General features: G+C 42.4%; 2 protein-coding genes across 2 annotated transcripts in view; both read right to left on the bottom strand.

Moving 5' to 3' along the window:
* Nucleotides 1–3,511, bottom strand: part of elmo1 (engulfment and cell motility 1 (ced-12 homolog, C. elegans)) — a 98,933-nt gene extending 95,422 nt beyond the window's left edge. Inside the window, exon 1 of the mRNA XM_005932937.3 lies at nt 3,384–3,511. The gene's annotated coding sequence lies outside the window, so the exon portion shown is untranslated. The remainder of the gene's footprint in view (nt 1–3,383) is intronic.
* Nucleotides 3,512–10,515: 7,004 nt separating this feature from the next.
* On the bottom strand, nt 10,516–18,998 carry rp9 (RP9 pre-mRNA splicing factor). The gene is made up of 6 exons (XM_005932936.3): nt 18,697–18,998; nt 18,462–18,492; nt 18,220–18,349; nt 15,163–15,254; nt 14,681–14,742; nt 10,516–11,648 (listed from the first exon to the last, which is right to left on the bottom strand). Exons 1-6 carry the CDS (start codon nt 18,840–18,842, stop codon nt 11,441–11,443), a joined length of 669 nt encoding a protein of 222 aa, XP_005932998.1. The 5' UTR covers nt 18,843–18,998; the 3' UTR covers nt 10,516–11,440.
* Nucleotides 18,999–19,015: the final 17 nt, after the last annotated feature.

Genomic DNA, 19,015 nt, shown 5'->3' with positions numbered 1-19,015 from the left:
GACCGATGGGGTCTTAATAGTCAGTTTGTGTCCTGCATTTTCACGAGTTCACTGTACCTGAACGGCAGCTCACTGTAATAGACCGAGATTGCTTCTGAACAGGTGCTAAAAGCACTCTTGGGATAAAGATCGCTTCAGTTTTAAAAGCGTTGTTTTAGGAACAACTTGCATTTACGTGTTTGCAGCTTAAGATGAACAAGCAGTAAGCTCGGGATACATCAGGGAGAAAACAATTTACATACCTCGGCTTCCCTTGGGGAGCAACAACAGAGAGTGAAAAAGTAAATGGGGGGGGTGCAACGTGAGAGTGCGCAGCTGAGAGGAAACTGCAAGAGACGGATTGCATGTGTGAGAAAGGAAGCATAAGCGAGGGAGCAAGCTAATAAGAAAAAGGCGAGGGAGGGGGGGGGGGGTTGTCAGACGTGAGGAGTAGGAAATTAACAGGGTTGCACTTGAGGAGGTGGTGAGAAGATGCCAAACAGTAGGGAGCGTCAAATGGGTACAGAGAAGGATCTCACATGTGATGCGAGTCAAAGAGGCGAGGGCAGGCACCCATCCTCTCCCCAAATGCCTCTCCATCTCAGCCTCTGTGTACTAATCTGATTTCCTGGATTATATTTCGGGATTAAAAAAAAAAAAAAAGGCCCAAGTACTCAATTTTAATTCCATCAGTTTGTTTGGTGAGTCACTGCTGCCGCATTTCATCATCCAACTTTGTTTTGCTCTTGTGTTGCAACACTCCATTTCTGCTGCTGATTTTTAAAACCCTGCAGAGCTAAAGAAATATTTACTCGGCGAGGGGAGCTAACAAGAAATGAAGGTTTGCCGCAGCTGATAAAAACTTAAGCACACGAGTCCCTTGTGTGAACGTAAACCTAAAATATGACGCTGCTGGACTAACCTCACAGCCAGGGTGATGGGGCTACAGGTAGCGCTCTGTTCCCCAGTATGGCTCATGAATGGCCTTCTTTGAGTGGTAAAGCTGTGCCAGACCTCTGCTGAAAATCTCTAACTCACAGTCGTAAGAAGTCACGGGGTGCACATATAGGACAAAAGTGCAAAAAATGCATACAATAATAATCTTATGGACATTAATACTGGAAAAACGACTCCACTGAATCCCTTCTGGTCAAGTTCTGCATCTCCAGTGTAACGACTGCGTGTGTCTCAGTGCTTTTGCTTCTAGGCTACAATCTCGCCATGACACGATGATGCCAACATGCTTGCGGTTCCATCACAACAGGGACGTCTTTGGCGGCTAACGGGGCGTATAAACGAGCTCTCACTCTGCCAGAAGTTGCCCAGAGGAGCAGAAGGTCCGAACGCAGACAACAGCGCAGACCCAGGGCTGCACGATGACTGATGCGACGAGGACAGCGCCGAGACACGCCGAGCTGTCTGCTGTTGAGGTCTTTTTAGAACAGCTACAGATTGAAGTGAGGTGGTTACAAAAGTGGGATTCGTGGCATCAAATTGGTAGATTTTCTCATCTTCAGCATGGATTCCATCTACCTCATCTTATCTCACAAGTTTAAAAGCATTGTCAGGGAAGCATTATGGAGCTGTTTCTCGTTTCACTGCGGGGAAAACAGTGCGATGGATTTGTTGCTGCACATTGGAATCAAGTCACAGCGATCCTGTTACAGGAGTTTTTTCAGATTTAACATCCATTACACCCCTTTAGCCTATGGATTCTGAGTCTGTTTTTCACTGATTTCTACCTATTCATCGTGTACTCTCAATCGCAGCATGAGGCGTTGAGATAATAATCACTCCAATCCACACATATCTGCTTATGCATTTATAGAATCTGCAGACAAGAGACAAGATTTCAGTGCCAGAAGCTTTTTCTTTTTTTGGGTTTGACTGCAAACAGTAAACAATCTGTAGGGAGAACTAAAAAATAAATACATGCACCGGAAGAATCAAAGTCACAAAATCATCAGCTCTCCTTTGATTGGCATTTAGGCTTTTAATTACTTTGAGTAATGCATTTGGATCCGTTATTAGATTATGACCGCCGCACACAACAGGAAGCTTTGGGCCCAATGCGTCCAGATATCCGCCGGCTACGCTGGAAGAACATTTGATATCATATTTTAATGAAATCAAAATTGATATACATCTCACATTAGCTGATCTACTCCACAGTCTTTCCTCGTAAGAGCAATTTGGAGACGTAATGCTTGGGAATGATGTACCCAGCCCCCGTGTTGTTTATCTACAATATTAACATACTTTCTGCGGTAATGAAGAAGAAGGGGAGCTACTTAGGGCCAAATCTTTGCAAACAGAGGTCTAATGTGGTCTAACGTCTTGTTTCTTGCCACAGGAGTAAGGCAGGAAAACAAAGCAGAAGGTTATTAAATCAGCAATGATGAAAAACTGATTAACTACTGTCTTTCTACCCAAAGAGATTGGATATCCAGCCAGTGCAAGGGGAGGAGTGACAACAGATTCTTCTTCTTCATTTTTTTTTTTGAGGGACAAGACTAATCAGAAGTTTGGGAAACAACACTCAATAAAACGCATTGATTTGAAGGGGGAGGTCAGGTGAAAACCCACCGGAAGTGAAAAGAGAGAAGTGAAGAAGACCGCTTTAAAGGGTGTGAGTGAAGCTCATGTTGGTATCGCAGGTTCTGATCCGTTTTGAGGATAGCAGAGAGCTTCTGCATGCATCAGAGGCTGTCCGGCTTCTTCTCTCCCTCCTCTTGCCTAATCACAGGCCCGCGGTGTGGCCAGCGTGCAGGGTTGGAGTTACACACGGCGCACAATTAAAGCAGCTCTTTAATTAGGGGGGAGAAAACGTACAGCTTCTTCTTCTTCTTCTTTTTTTTTTGTTGCATTTAGCCATCAGCAGCATGCACTTCCATCACATAAGCCGGGAAAAGCAGAGACCTCTGCTGCTTCTTGGCTGTATATCTGCAGCAAACACGCAACTTGCAGCATTGCTGTGCACTTGTTTCAAAAAAGGGGAAAACAAGAAACTAAACCGAGGACAAAGCCTGGATTTACTGGCACTTTCATTTATGCATCGCAGTTCAACATGCATGTTAGAGAGAGAGAGAGCAGTGATGCTTAAAAAAAAGAAAATCAGAAAGAGCATGTCAATAAAATAACAGCGCCCGGAGCCGCTGTGAGGCCACCGAAAACAAAGTAGCGACAGGCAGGAGGAGAGAGCCGTGAGCGCAGGCACACTCGCTGCCTCGCTCCGGTGTAACGCACAGACACTCGGGCACGCCGTGGCGAGAGCGCAGCGAACACACAAAAACACTGCGAGCCACCCCCCAGGAACATTTAGCGCCACAACGCGAAGGAAGTGAGACGGAATTTCAGCAACAACAACATTTCTGCAGGAAGAGGGAAACGAGGCTTTCACCAACCTGACGACGCGAGGACGCTTCTTCCACTAAAAGGTCCGGAGTTGTGTGTTGTGAGTGAGAGAGAGAGTGTGTGTGTGTGAGAGCGTGTCACTCACTGGTGTTTCCTCTCCCTCTCTCTCTCTCTCTCTCTCTCTCCCTCCTCTGCCGTAGAGATAGTGCTGATGTTTCCACTTCCTCTTTTCTTCTGCCGTCTGCTGGCTGGCTTGTGTTGCCAAACAGAGGATGCACGAATGCACGACAGCAGCAGAACTCAAGCAGTCACTGGTTAACAGGAGGAAGGGGACTTTTTAGTAATTATTTATTTTTTTACAGGATGGAAAATCGTCATTTCACTATTTTAGCCCCAAAGCTCAGCTCGGTTTGGTAAATAACAGTTTTAAGTCCAGTGCCAACATACAGAAAGGGAAATGAAAACTTTCTTCTTGTTTTACAGAGTATTTCTGAGTGGAAACCTTCACTCTGTAAATGTAATCCTCTCCTCACCCCCCCTGTCAATTTATTTACCTAAACATGTAGTGAGGGAGTGTGTGGTGACAGTGGTGTGTATGGGTGTGTGTAGGTGTAGTGTGTTGGATAAGGATGCAAGAGCAAAATCACCTAACAGGAATATCACAGAAATGTGGAAGCTGAGGAAACAGGAAGCATCTTTTCTTATGAGTCCTTCAATAAATGTGCTATAAAGATCGATTTATCATCTCAAAAGCATTTGATATCAGTGTTGGATTAGATTAATTGCCAGATAAGCAAGAAGATGACCATCCCAGTTTGATTTTTGTTCATCGGTTATAACATTCTTGCACAGTCAAGCACACTTTCCGAGAAAATGACAACAAATTGTGTGTATTTGATGTATTTTCTTCTTCTCTAGTTTATGTTTGTTACTGTTTGTTTATATTCCTACAAGCAGGGCAATCAAAAACTGACATTAAAACCCAATATGGCTCACGTGTAAAATCATGTGTAGGCTATCTGGCAGTTATTAAAAAGAGTAAAAAAAAAAAAACAGGCTGGAAGAAAACACTGATTAGAGAAGACAAGAGCAGAAGACAATAGTCTGTGTTGCATCATATACTTAAATGTTACTTCATGCTCTCGCTGATTTTCCCTGATGTCTTTTAGTAACTACGATCCTTAAAAAAACACATCATTCTTGATAAAGAAGGGACTGTCTCCTCAAGAGGACTAAATGTACTTTGCAATTCATCATTAATGACTTTGCATAGAGAATTTACAAGGCTGAAAATAAATACGCGCTTATTTTTCGGCTGAGAATAATTTAGGAAAAAATGAAATATTAGAAAGGACTTCTGCCTCCCCGAGTGAGCCTACACCAACATGACAAATGGTGGGCCTGCTACAGCAACGATTGAACAGATTATACCTGACAAACAACTCAAATCTGAAGGAGACGTCTTTTTGTTTCACAGTAACTGATGAAACAAAAGCAGATCGGCCTTCAGTCTCTCGGGAAAGGAAAGGCAAACGGGAACAGAGCTTTCAATAATTCATGGTTATTGAATGTCCTCCTGTTTGGAGGGTGGGATTATGACCTTCTAGTGTTACTTTATGTCTGGGAGCATGATGTTGCAAGCACTCTGTAAAGACTGCAGCATCTCCGAGCCACGGCGTCCCTTTAATTTTGATCGTTAATTACCTGCTGTGCTTGGTACCAGAATGAGTGGCATTTGTGGCTGAAAGAGAAAAAGAGTGTGTGTGGCAGGCAGCTCTGCAGCTCGTCTCCACTCAGCGGGAGCAGCAGCAGGAGGATTAATACAGGAGCCCTGTTCGTCCTGGCAAACAATCTGGAGCGACACACCCAGCAGAAATCTCTTAGTCCCTCATTCTGTTTATTTTTCTCTCTGCAAAAACACAGGATGCAAAGCTCGGCCCGTTTAAATGGCAGCCCTCGTCCTCGACTTCACACCCAATCTGACTCCATAAATAGGCTGCGAGGACAGGCACACCTGACCCAAAAATGTAAGAGGAAGAAAACAGATATTTTTATGGGTTTTTCAAGATGCGTCAACACATTTTGTTTTTCTGTGCAAGCATACAGATTTGACTCAGATAATAAATCTTTGTTTGACCTATGAGTGCTGCGTGATATGTAATATGGTATGTAATATATTCTAAACAGCACTTACTGCTGCTTTTCTTTTGGGGAAGCAAACAAAAGCATTCTTTTATCCCTCTGTGTTATTTGCGTCATTCGGTCACTGTGACCTTTGGATCCCCGACTCTAACTCGAGAGGGCTCAAGAGCAAATCGAAGGGCTCAGAGATGAGGTCATATTTTCATCTTCTATTTCTATTTTGCCATATAGCTTTAAGACAGCCCACACTTCTAAAAAAGCATTACATGATGCGTTCAATCAAGTGGAAACTCACAGTGCAAGCCGGTAAAACTGCAGAGTCACTCTCATTTCTGGCGTTGAAGGTAAGCACTGGACTGATTTCTTTTTATAGATGTCAGTTGTCACTTGTGTAACTCGCTCTGATTTGGACACATCCTGTTTCACAAACAGCGGGCCAACCTCCATTCATCTGCACGTCTGGTGTGAAACTTTAATGTCATATCAGATAACACTATCAAAACAGAGGGAAGCCTTGGTGCTGCTTAATTTTCCCTTTTGGCAAACATGGTTATTATTCATGAGTTAAGTGCAGCAGATCTGCTCATAAAGGTTTAATTGTCTACTTTCTTTTTTTCCTCCCATATTTTGGAAAGCAAATCCAGACCATAAGTATCTGAAGGGCTGCATATCTTTGCTTCAGATTTGATTTGATCGTTAACAGAAGACTGGTGTTCAGCAGAGAACGTCAAAATCAGATTTTACCTGTCTAAACACGATGCTCTTACCTTTAGACTTGTCTTCGTTCAAGCTGAGATCAAGTGATTAAACGGGCCAGGATTTAGGATCATTGTTTGTTGTTTGTTTCCATTCTTTTTAATGAAGCGTTGTCCACTGGGTTTCAGTGCATTTTGCTTAATTAGAGCACACAGAATGCTCATATAGACCACCCTGTTACATCCAGCAATAGACCAACAATAACAATAGATGGCAGCGTGCCAGTTCCTTTGGCAAGCCATACATGCTCAAACAGAAGCACCACCGAGTCTGATGATGAATGAGTGTTTCGGCTAGTGAGTTGTTCCTTGTTCTCTTCAGTTTGCTCTATACATGATTTGTTTTTGACAGATTCATGTTTTCTTTCAGCATCCCACAGAAATTGGATTCAAAATGATGCAGGGCTTTTTTTGTAATTGTGAGTCCTCCGAGGCTTCGAGGTCTTTGCTTGATCGTTGACAAGGACTCGTGACACATTGCAGATATAAAACAGGGTTTTCTTAAACACACAAATCCACTCATCCAGATAACTTTTATTCCGCTGTATAACATTTTATTATTTTCATGTGTTCACCTGCCATTTAATAATAATAATGTGTACTTTATTGATCCCCGTGGGGAAATTCCTCTCTGCATTTAACCCATTCACTCAGTGAAGCAGTGGGCAGCCATTGGACGCCCAGTGTGTAGGGACGGTCCCTTCCTCATGGGTACCTCAGGGTGGCCGTTCAGCGGATTCAAACCCCCGACCTTCCGATCATGGGGCCACCACTCTACCTACTGAGCTATCCCTGCCCTTTGTTGTTTCTAAATTAACCCAGCTGCCTATTTTGGGAGAAATAACAACCTTTAATGTCTGGAAATACATTATTATCTTCAAATTACAAGTTGAATCCACACACAGCTAACCTAAGGTCTTATACTCTTACCAGGTTGAACTCCCTTTTCCCTTTAGGAGTGCTTTAATTCTACAAGGTGCCGATGGATGACAGCATCACAAAGCTGCAGATTTGTCAGCTGCACATCCATTTGGTCAATTGCCTGTTACACATCCCAAAGGTAGAGTAAATTTATTGTCATGTTCAAGAAACCAGTTTGAGATGATTTGAGTTTTGATACAAGAAGCGTTATCCTGCTGGAAGCAGCCATCAAGAGACGAGTACACTGGGGTTATGAAGGGATAGAGATGGCCGGCAGCAATATTCAGGCAGGCTGCGGTGCTCAAATGATGCTCAGTTGGTACTAAAGGGCTCAAAATGAGCTACAAAATGATCCCTAGAACCATTATACCACCACTACCTGCCTGAACAGCTGATACAAGGCAGGATGGATCTATGGTTTCGTGTTGTTTAACAAATTCTGACCCTGTTTTTCGCAGCAGAAATCGAGACTCAGCAGATCAGGTAACGTCTCACCAGTTTTCTACTGTCAACTTTTGGGGAGCCCGTGTGAGTTATGTTTTCAGTTTCCTCTTTGCTGACATGAGTGGCACCCAGCGCGTTCTTCTGCTGTTGTAGCCCATCATTTTAAAGGTTTCACATATAGTGTCTTCAGAGATGCTCTTCTGCATAACTTGGTTGTAGCTACTGTTACCCTCCTATCAGCTCAAAGCACTCTGGTCATTTCTCCGTGCCCTCTGGCAACAACAAGATATTTCCAAGCAGAAAACTGCCGCTCACTGGATACTTCCTTTTTTTGGCCTGTTCCCTGTAAACCTCAGAGACGGTTATGTGGGAAAACCCCAGCAGACCAGCCTGTCTGGCACCGAGCACCACGCTATATTCAAAGTCACTTAAATCACCTTTCTTCCCCATTCTGATGCTCAGTTTGAACTTCACCAGGTTGCCATGACCACATCTAAATGCACTGAGTTGCTGCCATGTGATTGGCTGGTTTGCGCTAACGAGCAGTTGTACCCAATGAAGAGGCCAGTGAGCGTAGGCATGAATGAAAACACTATCCTAACAAACTGATGTGAACTTAAAGATGAAACTTGGCCCTTTAGTGTATTTTTTATTTGATCTGAAAGTGAATGTTGCAGAGAGACACCGAGTTTGAAAAATGAAACATGTGCAACTGTTCCAATGCTCCCAATCTGGACTGCATGTTGAGGCTAAAACACAATCAGCACAGAGATTCGGGTCTGGCAGCCTGTCTGACCTGCACCCTGTCCAAAAAGACGGAGCGCTTTAATAAAAAGCCTCTCCACTGACCAAATTCTCTCTACGTGGCATAACCTCCCTCAGAGCTGCTTTCTGTGACTGCACCTCATCTGGGAGATTCATTGTGCTACTCAAAGACGAAGCGAGAGACAGGGAGAGAGAGAGAGAGAAGTCAACACGGAACAAAATGTTTCAGGGAAGCTGATTTATCCTCGTTTATTGGTCCAAGCGTCTAGAAAAAAAGAAATTTGCCACAGAATGCAAGTGAGAAGAGTCAAGTATGACGAGAGAAAACTTGGATCTATGCTCTCAATAAGCAACTAAAACGCTCTCATGGCTGCATTATCTGTTACTCTTTGATGGAGCTGTAATTTCTCACAAACACATACAGTCCCCTGTGTACGAGCTATTCAGAAAGCCTAAGTCTCAAATCTAAATGGAAATCTTGCCTGCTTGTTCCCTGTAGGTCTACTGTAATTGTCTCTGTCAGGGTCATTAGGAAGAGGGAATGTGTGTAGTTTAGAAGAAGAGAAGCAGCAGACTTCCTCAACTGCAGCTTAAAGAGTAATGCTTGTTTTAAGTAGCTACTGTTGGTCTGCATGCAAATCTGCTGCTAGAGAAGTCAATTTGAAGACTTCTTGATGGTAGCTGAGCAGAGAGAGCAGGGATTCCTGTCTAGTGTGTACTAAAACTATTCAGTTTAAGTATCGTCAGACCGCTAGCAGGACAAGATCAAAAGAAAAATGTTGCTTGGCTATAAAGGTCACCCCATTACTGTGCTGTGTAATTTTTAATGGACAGCCTCTCTGTGAAGTTTCTAAAAAAAAAATAAAACAAAAAACACCAAGTCAAAGGCAACATGAGCTATAGAGTCAAAAACTATTATCTCACATGAAGGCCAGACAGTGTCAGAACAATCACATCCCTGAATCGCCCACCTGGAAACACTCATCCGGTTTCGGGAAGGAGTGACGCCCGGCGACAGCGCCCATGACACATGACAACAACTTTGTGAATTCCCTGAAATGATCCCTTTCTCACAGACTTTGTCACTATAGAGCTGGAATGTTTCTAGAGAACCTATTATGCTCATTTCCTGTTGCACATTTTTATGCATAGACACCACCAGATTTTCTTTGCATTGAAGTTTAAAAACATTCATTATTTACACCATACTTGGTGCAAACTCTCAGTTCATTCGCTGCCTGAAATGAGCCTTTTCCTCTCTCCTCCTTGCTTCGTTTAAGGCTTTTGATTTGATGTCTTTCAGGTAGTTTGAACAGTAGGTGGGTGGAGCTTCAGCACTCAGCTACAGCTGTGGTCTCCGACAGGGTCATATTAAAGACATCCCCTCTCACAGAAATCATCAAAAAACAAAACAAAAAACCCCAAACAACAACAACAACAACAACCCTGTCCACAGAGCAGGGGCAGAGGGAATCTCCCCTTTTTGTCAGTGTAAAGAAGTTGGACTACACATTTAATCCCTCAGATATCTTAATAGAAGAAAAGGGAAGTACAATTTCAAATGAAAGATCTGTCATCAAGGCAGCACGGTGGTTAGCACTGTTGCCTCACAGCAAGAAGGTCCTGAGTTTAATTCCACCATCAGGCCGGGGTCTTTCTGTGTGGAGTTTACATGTTCTCCCCGTGCTTGCGTGGGTTCCCTCCAGGTATTCCGGCTTCCTCCCACCATCCAAAGACATGCAACTTGTGGGGATAGGATAATCCAAATTGCCACTAGGTGTGAATGTGAGTGTCTGTCCCTGTGTGTTGGCCCTGCGACAGACTGGCGACCTGTCCAGGGTGTACCCCGCCTCTCGCCCTATGACAGCTGGGATAGGCTCCAGCGCCCCCCGCGCCCCTGAAAAGGATGAGCGAAGGGCTGGATGGAGATCTGTCATCACGATTCTTTGGACTCTGAATTGTAAAAAATAAATGTCTAAGACTAGAGAAAAAGTTCTGATACTTCATTGTTTCATAATCAGTTTTTAATTCACAGAAAGTTTTCTGTTATGGTTTTATTCATCTTACTGTGGACTCATTGTAATATATAAATAAAAAAAAAAAGGAAAAAAAAAGGGAATTTCTATTGGAATTGGTGAAAAAATGGGAACTTTTCTGTCATTTAGTTGTTTATTTTTGACATAATTACTTTGGTGTTGTATGAATGCTCATGAGGAAGGATTTTAGCAGTAGGAAATGCAGTAAAATGTATTAAAATACAGTGAAATTTAAGCCCTCCTTTACATTTTCCAAAGCCATCCAGTGGGCCGGATGGGAGTTCTTGCCAGGCCGATTCTGGCCCATGGGCCTCACATTTGAAACCCGATCTAGAGCATTGCAAAGCCTGATGGTTATACTTAAAGATGCCTTGAAAACTTTAGTACTGCAGTGCATGTCTCTGTATACGACTATACAGAGATCTCAAAAGATTCTTTCCACATTTCTGTGGCTTCCTCAGAGCACATAAGCATATTCCAACCTCAAATCTTTCCAAATGTTTATGTACAGTCACAAGCATTCAAACATTTTGGCTCGTGTGGAAAAACATTCTAACAGCACCACAACGTTTACATTTTTTCCACCCATTTTCATTTAATGCACTCGACAATCAAAGTTTTTAATAAGAATGCAATTCCAGAGAAAAATACAATCTCTGAATATGACCTTACCAGAATCGATGTAAGAACATTCTCTTAAACCAGAAGGCTCATTCCATACTCGCTGAAGAGTCGCTGCCCATGCAGCAAATCCTTTTTGACAAACATATGTACCAAGGCACACATTCATACTTAAGTTGCTGTTCCATCGGACTCTGTGCTGTGTGAGCCGACAGAGAGGACGTAAAGGCGAGTTGTCGCCCTGGGGGGGAAAGAAATGTGAGGGAGAAGTCATCATGCTTGGTGCATAAACAGCTTTTAACCTGAGGGGGAAAAGCTTATGGGGGCGTCTTCAGGGTGCAGGTCTCGCTGTGCTGCATTTCAGTCTCTTTCCTTTTTTATGTGCAAAACACATAATACTCAAGTTCGCGTATCAGCGTGCCCTCAGTCTGAATCGGAGGAGTCATTAGTTTTGGACTTGTGCTTTCGCTTCCTCTTGCTCTTCTTTTTGTCTTTCTTCTTTTTGTCCTTCTTCTTTTTCCTCTTCTTTCTGCGATGGTGATCAGAGGAGGAGGATGAAGAAGAGGAGCTGTCTGAGTCGGAGGCGGAAGAGGAAGTGGTGTCCTGGAGCAGTTGCTGCAGCTGCTGGATCCTACAGACAAGGAGGGAAGGCAGGAGAGAAGAGGATGTGGTATTTAAGTCAAGTGCAGGGAGGAAAGTACAGCCGAGGCATACTGATGCCCAGGTTGGCAAGCATCTCAAATGTCACTGAGCAGCACACTGTCTTTGTCCCAGTACCAGCATTTCCAGAAGGCGGAGTGAGCCACGTGCCCGCTTGTGGTTGCGTATTTCTAGTAATGTTAGCAACCCTGTCCAAGTAACTATTAAAACTGCAGGTCTGTGAAGGATTTTAAAATACATGGCTTGGGCACATATTTAGTTTTCAATTAATCTTTTTTAAAAGGTGTCCATTATTGCTTAAATCCAAAATGGAGGAGACAATAATGACTTCATCGTCAATTTTGTTTTGGTCATGCACTTTCAGGCATTTTTAAATGGTTTCTTCTAAGTTTTTTGGGAAGTCTCACAGATATCTTTCTCTTTACCAAACAAGTAAAACTCATTTTAATTTAAATGTTCACTTTTGTTGGAGTGCTCAGTTTTGTAAGAAAATATTCTGCACACACGTATGATTTGGGGTTTAGTTTAATAAGAACACAACAAATCTTAGACTACTATGGAAACATTCAAAAAGACTTACATATTATTATATCTTTAGCACCTGCATGCTTCGATGTATTCTCTTTTACATGAAACACACTTGAGAAGACAAGTGCATTACAAATGAAGGCTCAGACTCACAGAACTGAGACTACTGGTGTCTCTAGCTGCTTTCTTAAACTGGGCTAGGCAGCCAATCAGACAACACAGACTGAAGGGCAGGACTCAAAGAAAAAAAAGTGTATTGGAGGGCCCTTCAGTGATGCAGGACTCCCTTAGAAAAAATACACAAGCTCTAAAGGACTCTAAAGCAGAGTGGATGAGAAGAATTAGAATAATCTTCAGAAAAATCACAATGTCTTTGTCTAAACAGTCTAAAATGTTCAAAAAATAATCATCAGAAAGAAGCCAAAACAGCCATGTTTTAGTCTACATGTCTACATGACCTTTAAACTGAGGTGCTAAAACAGCTTTTTAGTTATAATTCCTTTACTTGATTGTGCTCACACTAAAACCTGCAGTACACAGAAAGCTAGGAAAAACAAAAAAACAAAAAAAAACAACAACAACAACAAACAGGATTTAAACGAGACCATGCAGCTCTCCCCTCTCTCCTCTAAGCCAATCACACCGAACAAGGCCAAAGACTCCTGTCACAGAGTCGGTCTTCTAAAGCCTGAACCATCCAGGTGGTGATGGTGGTGCTGGTGCAGGAGGTAAGGTCCTTCTAAAACAAGCTCCACTGCAAGATTTTAAAAGGTGATTTTGGGCTACTTGTCCAGTAACACCAAAGACTTCCTGCACATCCTGGCTATAATTTGGAACAGAATTTGTACTTTACAGATTTAACAGTGTATCTTTAATATTTTGTGACTTTGGGTTACAAAACATTAGATGATGGGTACACTGTGGTCATAAAGAGATGGAAATGCCAACAATACTCAGGCAAACTGGATTTCAATGACGCTCATCTGGTACTCAGGGACCCAAAGAAAATATTCCCCCACACCATTACATCTCCACCAGCAGCCTGATACACAGCAGGATGGACAGGTGTACCTAATAAAGTGCAGCGGTTTGTCTTGTCCTCAAACAGACTCAATTTCTTGCTGCCTTGTACCAGATACAGAGTAGAGTTTGTGTGTACTGACGATGTTATTGGAGGAAGAAAGAGCTAGCAAACGTTGTCCACAGATTTCCACTGAGAAATTGCTTCAACTGGGCATCAACACTATGTCTGCAAAAGCCCATTTCTTAGAAAACAATTGCATCAGCTTGAGACACACTGCGAGAATAAGGCTGAAGGACACTGCTGTGCTACGATCAGTTGTGCGTACAGCAGCTGACAATTCAAGTGCAAAAAAAGACAAATGGCATGTGTGAATTATCACCAGAGTAAATTTAATAAATAACATGAAGCTAAGCAGGATATTTGTGCTAAAGAAGCTGCAGCACGATTAGATTTTGTTATGGAAGCACGTGTCAGAGTACGCTATTCAATGTCTGGCATAAATATTAGTGTTCATACTGCATTTCTGAGTCACGCTGTAACACGTGAGCAGCAAGGTGACAACAAAACTTACACGGCTCCAGTAGAATCCTTCTGCTGCAGCGTGGTAAGGCACTTCTTTCCAGGGAAATTTGTCCTAAATGGACTGTAACTCTGAAAATACCACCCCTCTTTAGCTTAGTAAGACTGTTACTGCTTCACGTCAGGCTCAGCCAAACTCTGGAGTGAATTTCTGAACAGGATGGCGGCTTCAGATTTTGTCCCCTATTTCTTGAACTGAAGTGGTGCTCTGAGAGAAAAACGTCATCATATTCAACGCAAAAATGTGCCCCCCCCCAAAAACTATTTGGGCGACATATATGATAAAATTAAAAGTCATACACTCAAATAATAAGCCAAAAAGTAATTCTAACAAAAAAAACAAAACTCTCATTTCCTAACTTCTTCATCGTTACCCAATTGTGACACAAAGCTACCGCATCAAGCACAATTTAATAGACAGCACCTTACATGCAATTAGAAAGCAGGCTGGCAGAGGTTGGACTGTTTCACTCCCCTTTCAAAGAAGATGCCAAAATGAATGTGGCACAGACACGCAAATAAGACTTCAAAGCGCCACTGGCCTTTAAATAACCTTTTTGATATGCATGCAAAAATACACAAGCATGTGTGCGCGCACAATCGCGCACGCTCTTCTTCCTGAACTAGCCTCAAATTCAAACATCCCGGTGTCAAACAGTATTTGCTAGAAACTGGAACAAGCAGCCAGCAACCATGAGAGACTTTCCAGGTCATCTGAGATTGTCCCACTCCAGCGAGAGGACACAGTGGAAAACTGAGTTTTCAAGTATATGATCTGAGTATCACGAGTGTGTCCTTTAATAGCGGTGGAAAATTATGAGTCTTTCTCTGGGAAATTAACATGCACACAGCAGGAAAATGACTGTACATACCTGGTTTCCTTCTCATTCCTTTTGTTTTCCCGAATCAGGTCGTACATTGGGTCTTCGTGTGCCTAATAAAGTATAACACAATGTCACACAAAAAGAAGGTACGGTGCTACAATTCACACCATATCCAGGAACTATACATTCCAAACAGTGTTGTGTCAGCACTTTTAGGAATATCGAGACAATAGAAGGAAGGAAAATATGACACAGTTGCATTTATGGTAATCATTGCAGGGGCTAAGCGTTCCTGCAGCGAGCACTGTTTCATTAAAAGTACACTGGAACGAACTGTGTGCAGAGATCTGCTGCCCACATGTGTAAACTAAATCTGACCTTACTTAACTTTAGTCTCAGACACAAACTGTCTCTGTCATAGCTCCACGACATAAACGCGACTACTAACTTTTTTCTACTGCATTCACGCATTTTTCTACTGCAAGGAACCGTGGGTGGGCCAACTATTCTACAGCAGTAAACAAACTCACCACTCTGAAGTGCTCCAGTTTCTGGTTGCCTGTGATGAAGAAAGGACACTCCCGATCACCTGTCCTGTGGCCGTAGCGCTTGCACCTCCAGCCTTTACAAAAGGAAACAAAAATCATTGTTTGTCTAACGAATCAGACATTTCACGTACATGGCAGCAGAGTTGCTATTAAACAGACGTCCCACGTAAAACTGATTTTCCTCATCTCAAGAACTTTAGTTTGCCAAAATAACCCGAACTCATGGTGCTTTCAACAGTAGTTCGATAGAATATGCTCAGTGTCATGGTTATCGTGAGTTGCCATAAATGACTACGCAGATGCACCAACTGGTCACCAATCATGTGGCAGCCATCATGTGCATTCAGACATGCAGAAATGATCAAGACAAGCAGCTGAAGTTCTTAATGTGTTTGAACGTGGCATGATTGTTGGTGCCAGATGGGCTCGTCTCGGTATTTCAGAAATTGCTGATCTACTGGGTTTTTCCCCAGACAACCAGTGTTGGGTCTGAAAAAGAAGGAAAGTTGTCCTTGGTAAAGTGCTTTGTTAATGTCAGAGGAGAATGGACAGACTGCTTGAAGCTGATAAGAAGCCAACACTAACTCAATAACCACTTGTTACAACCAAGGTAAAGTTTACAAACGCTGGTGAAAAATGAACAGAAGAAGATTGGAAAAATGTTTCCTGGTCTGAGGAGTCCTTCTGCTGCAACACTTGGTTGGGTTCAGAATTTAGTGCAAACAACACAAAAGCAGGAATCCACCCTGCACTGTTTCAACAGTTTAAGTTGTTGTTGGTGTAATGATGTGTTTTATGTCTTCTTATGCACACTCTGTGCCTCTTAGTACCAACTGAGCATCATTTAAACGCCACAGCCAAGCCGATTATTGTTGCTGGCCATGTCCATCCCTTCATAACTACAGTGCCCATGACAATAATCTCAAACATGCCAATCAAGTCATTTACTCCATGTAAATTTCACAACATCCCAAAGGTAGACTTTGGGATGTTGTGAAATTTACATGGAGGATGATCAGCCGCAACTGTGACATTACCACGTCAACATGGTTCTCTGAGGAATGTTTCCAGCGCCTTGTTGAATCTATGGCTACGTTCATGTATACTAACAAGGATTTTTCCGCGTTCATTCTGAAAAAACATTTCGGTCCACATGAAAACACCAAAAACAACTTCAAGTGGTGTCAAGTGCTTTCCAAGCGAACATGTGGTGTTATAACCCCAACTGTACAGAAATACTGGCCAATCAAAAACCTTACAAACAATAACATGGCCACAGTCTGACGTCAAAAAGTCGCACACCTTTGATGTTGCAAGACAAAAATCCCCATTTTTGTTGTCCATATGTAACCGCAGAGTTACTGGAAAGCCTCGCCCTGAAAGGAGCTTTTCAAAAGCTCAGTTTAGGCATCTAAAACTGAACGAACATCTAAAACTGACCGAAACTTACTGAAAAACCTACGTATGCAAAGATCGCCGTGTACATGTAGACAGGTCTACGGCATGATGAGTCAAAACAGTTCTGAAGTCAAAAGGGGTTCCAAGCTGGTATTAGCAAAGCGTACCTAATAAATTGACTGGTGGATATGTATGTAAGCCCAGTCTAGACCACTCATCATCTAGCTAATAAAGCAAATCAAGGACAACTCAAACTGCATTAAAAGACACAAACTGTAAAAAAAATCCTGAAAGAAATATTATTTTATTAAATTGGATTTTGTTGAACAGCAGTCGGCGAGGGACGCAACAACCCCACGCAACAGCAACTCAAGAGTCGCACACGAAAAAACACGCTGCTCATGATGAGGCGCCTGATTATCAGTGACAGATCATCTCAAATTCATTATCACTTTTTCTGCCCTGAAAACAAATCAGCAATTTATATCCAAGTTTCACACCGATTAACTGCTCAAGTGGCAGCGTAGCACCTGTGAACGACTTGAGTGTTTTTAATGCGAGTCTGCAGGAATTCTGTTCACCACGTAAAAGAAGTAATTTCTCGCCGTTCCTTTAAGCAGGACGACAAATGTACAAGTTTTTCACAAAGGATTGAGGGAAAAAAAAAAAAGACACAAACACCACTTTTTTGTTTGCATGTGCATGTTTGTGTCTGAGCTCTTGCTGTTCGCAGCATGAAAATGTGTGGGACGAAAGAATGAATGGACACTGAACATAATGACATTCATTGTTTTGGGAAAAACAGACAGAAGATAATCTCTGCAACACCAATTATTAGTCTTCGGTCCATCACTCTTGTCATAAAAACAATAGACACAGTGATAAATGTCAAGATCTCGCAGTTAACATTTATCACCTATCATAACTGCTGCCTACTCACAGTGGAGATTTACTCCCACCTACAGTTCCAGACCTATAAGTGCTGCTGGTACCTCACTAATAAACCGTACTCAAAACATTTCCCAGCATCCATGTGAGCTTGTTTAACAGATTTTTAATTTTTCAAATAATTCATTTTAAGTAAAGAAGCATGAGAAATAAATACTATCAGTAAGATTACAATTTCTGTTACAGATAAAAATATTAATAAGGGGTGGAATGGCTGTACTTGAAATCATTTAGGTTCTCAGCAAACCACATTTCAAACATTTATAGGACTTGCAGACACCCTGTAGTGTATGCACTGTAAATTAAAAACATAAACTAAAGGACTGAACCTTGCCAGGCCAAAAACACTGCACAGCTCTAGGAGATTAATAATGAAAATATGTTAGAGTCAGCACTGAAGACAAGCATAAAATTTTAAAATAAACACGCTGAAGTGAGCAGCTGAGTAATCACTACTGTCATGTGTCTTATGCCCCCTGTTCTAAAGGCAAGAGGCTGCCTCCTGGGATAGATTTCCTTCTGTTTGCCTAATTAGCAATGAGTGTCACCTCTGATATCAACACCTAACTCCTGTAGCTGTGAAAAGATTCCCGAGGGATGTGAAAAACTCAGTTAAAGACTGCATTTGCATGAGCAGAACTGTAAACAGCATGTTTATTCCCGTCAGTGCAAACTCGGGCACACTATACTCACACTGCATCACCTTCACCTCCCTCCCTAGAGGCATCCACAGCCCTTTCGTGGGAGCGTGGGCCAGGAAGCTTCTGGCTTCTTCATTTCCTGGTTCTGCAGGGATACAGTCCTCTGGTTTTTCTTCATGCTCCTGCAACACAAACCGATCACTGTCACCAATTCTCACGATTTGTCTTTACCTAAAAAAAGCCACATGTAATTTACTTCTTACTCTTAGCTGTCTATTACTGCGAACACGTTACCTTAATAAATCCCGGTGGAGGTTTCTCATAGCTGCATGAGAGAGAGATTAAAAATGGTTAGTATGCTGCCAAAAACATTAAAACAAAAAATAACAACATGAAGTTGCTGCCCCTCGCTTATTGTGGATAAGCTTGATCAACTTGAAAATGGGTGTCAATTAAGACGCATTTATAATTCATGCACAAGTTTGCGGGATTAAAGAGGAAAAGCCAGAGTGAAACTGGAGTTACTCACAATGTCTCGATGTGTTTCAGTTTCTGGACTTCTTGGCTGACTTTTTTCGTGTGCTTCTTCAGTTTCTCCAAATCATCTTTTGGTATCTTGTCCCTCTTGTGGTGTCGTCTGTCCTCCTTCTCTCTTGCTCGCTTTCTGTCCGACATCTTGTTTTGAACAAAATGATCACCCGACAAAAAAATACCGTTGTTATTAAAAGTGCATGCGGAGCTTTTACGTTATTAATTCCATGAAGATGAATCGTGCTAACACGCAGCTAACTAGCAAACGCCGCTCCAGCGCTTCTGCACTTCCTGTGCAGTCAGATTGGATTGTTAAA

Source organism: Haplochromis burtoni, unplaced genomic scaffold (genome assembly GCF_018398535.1).
Source record: "Haplochromis burtoni strain Fernald_Lab_line unplaced genomic scaffold, NCSU_Asbu1 Contig_163, whole genome shotgun sequence".
NCBI classification, from domain to species: Eukaryota; Metazoa; Chordata; class Actinopteri; order Cichliformes; family Cichlidae; genus Haplochromis; species Haplochromis burtoni.
The sequence above is the reverse complement of the archived record's forward strand: the minus strand, read 5'-3'. Positions and strand labels throughout refer to the sequence as shown.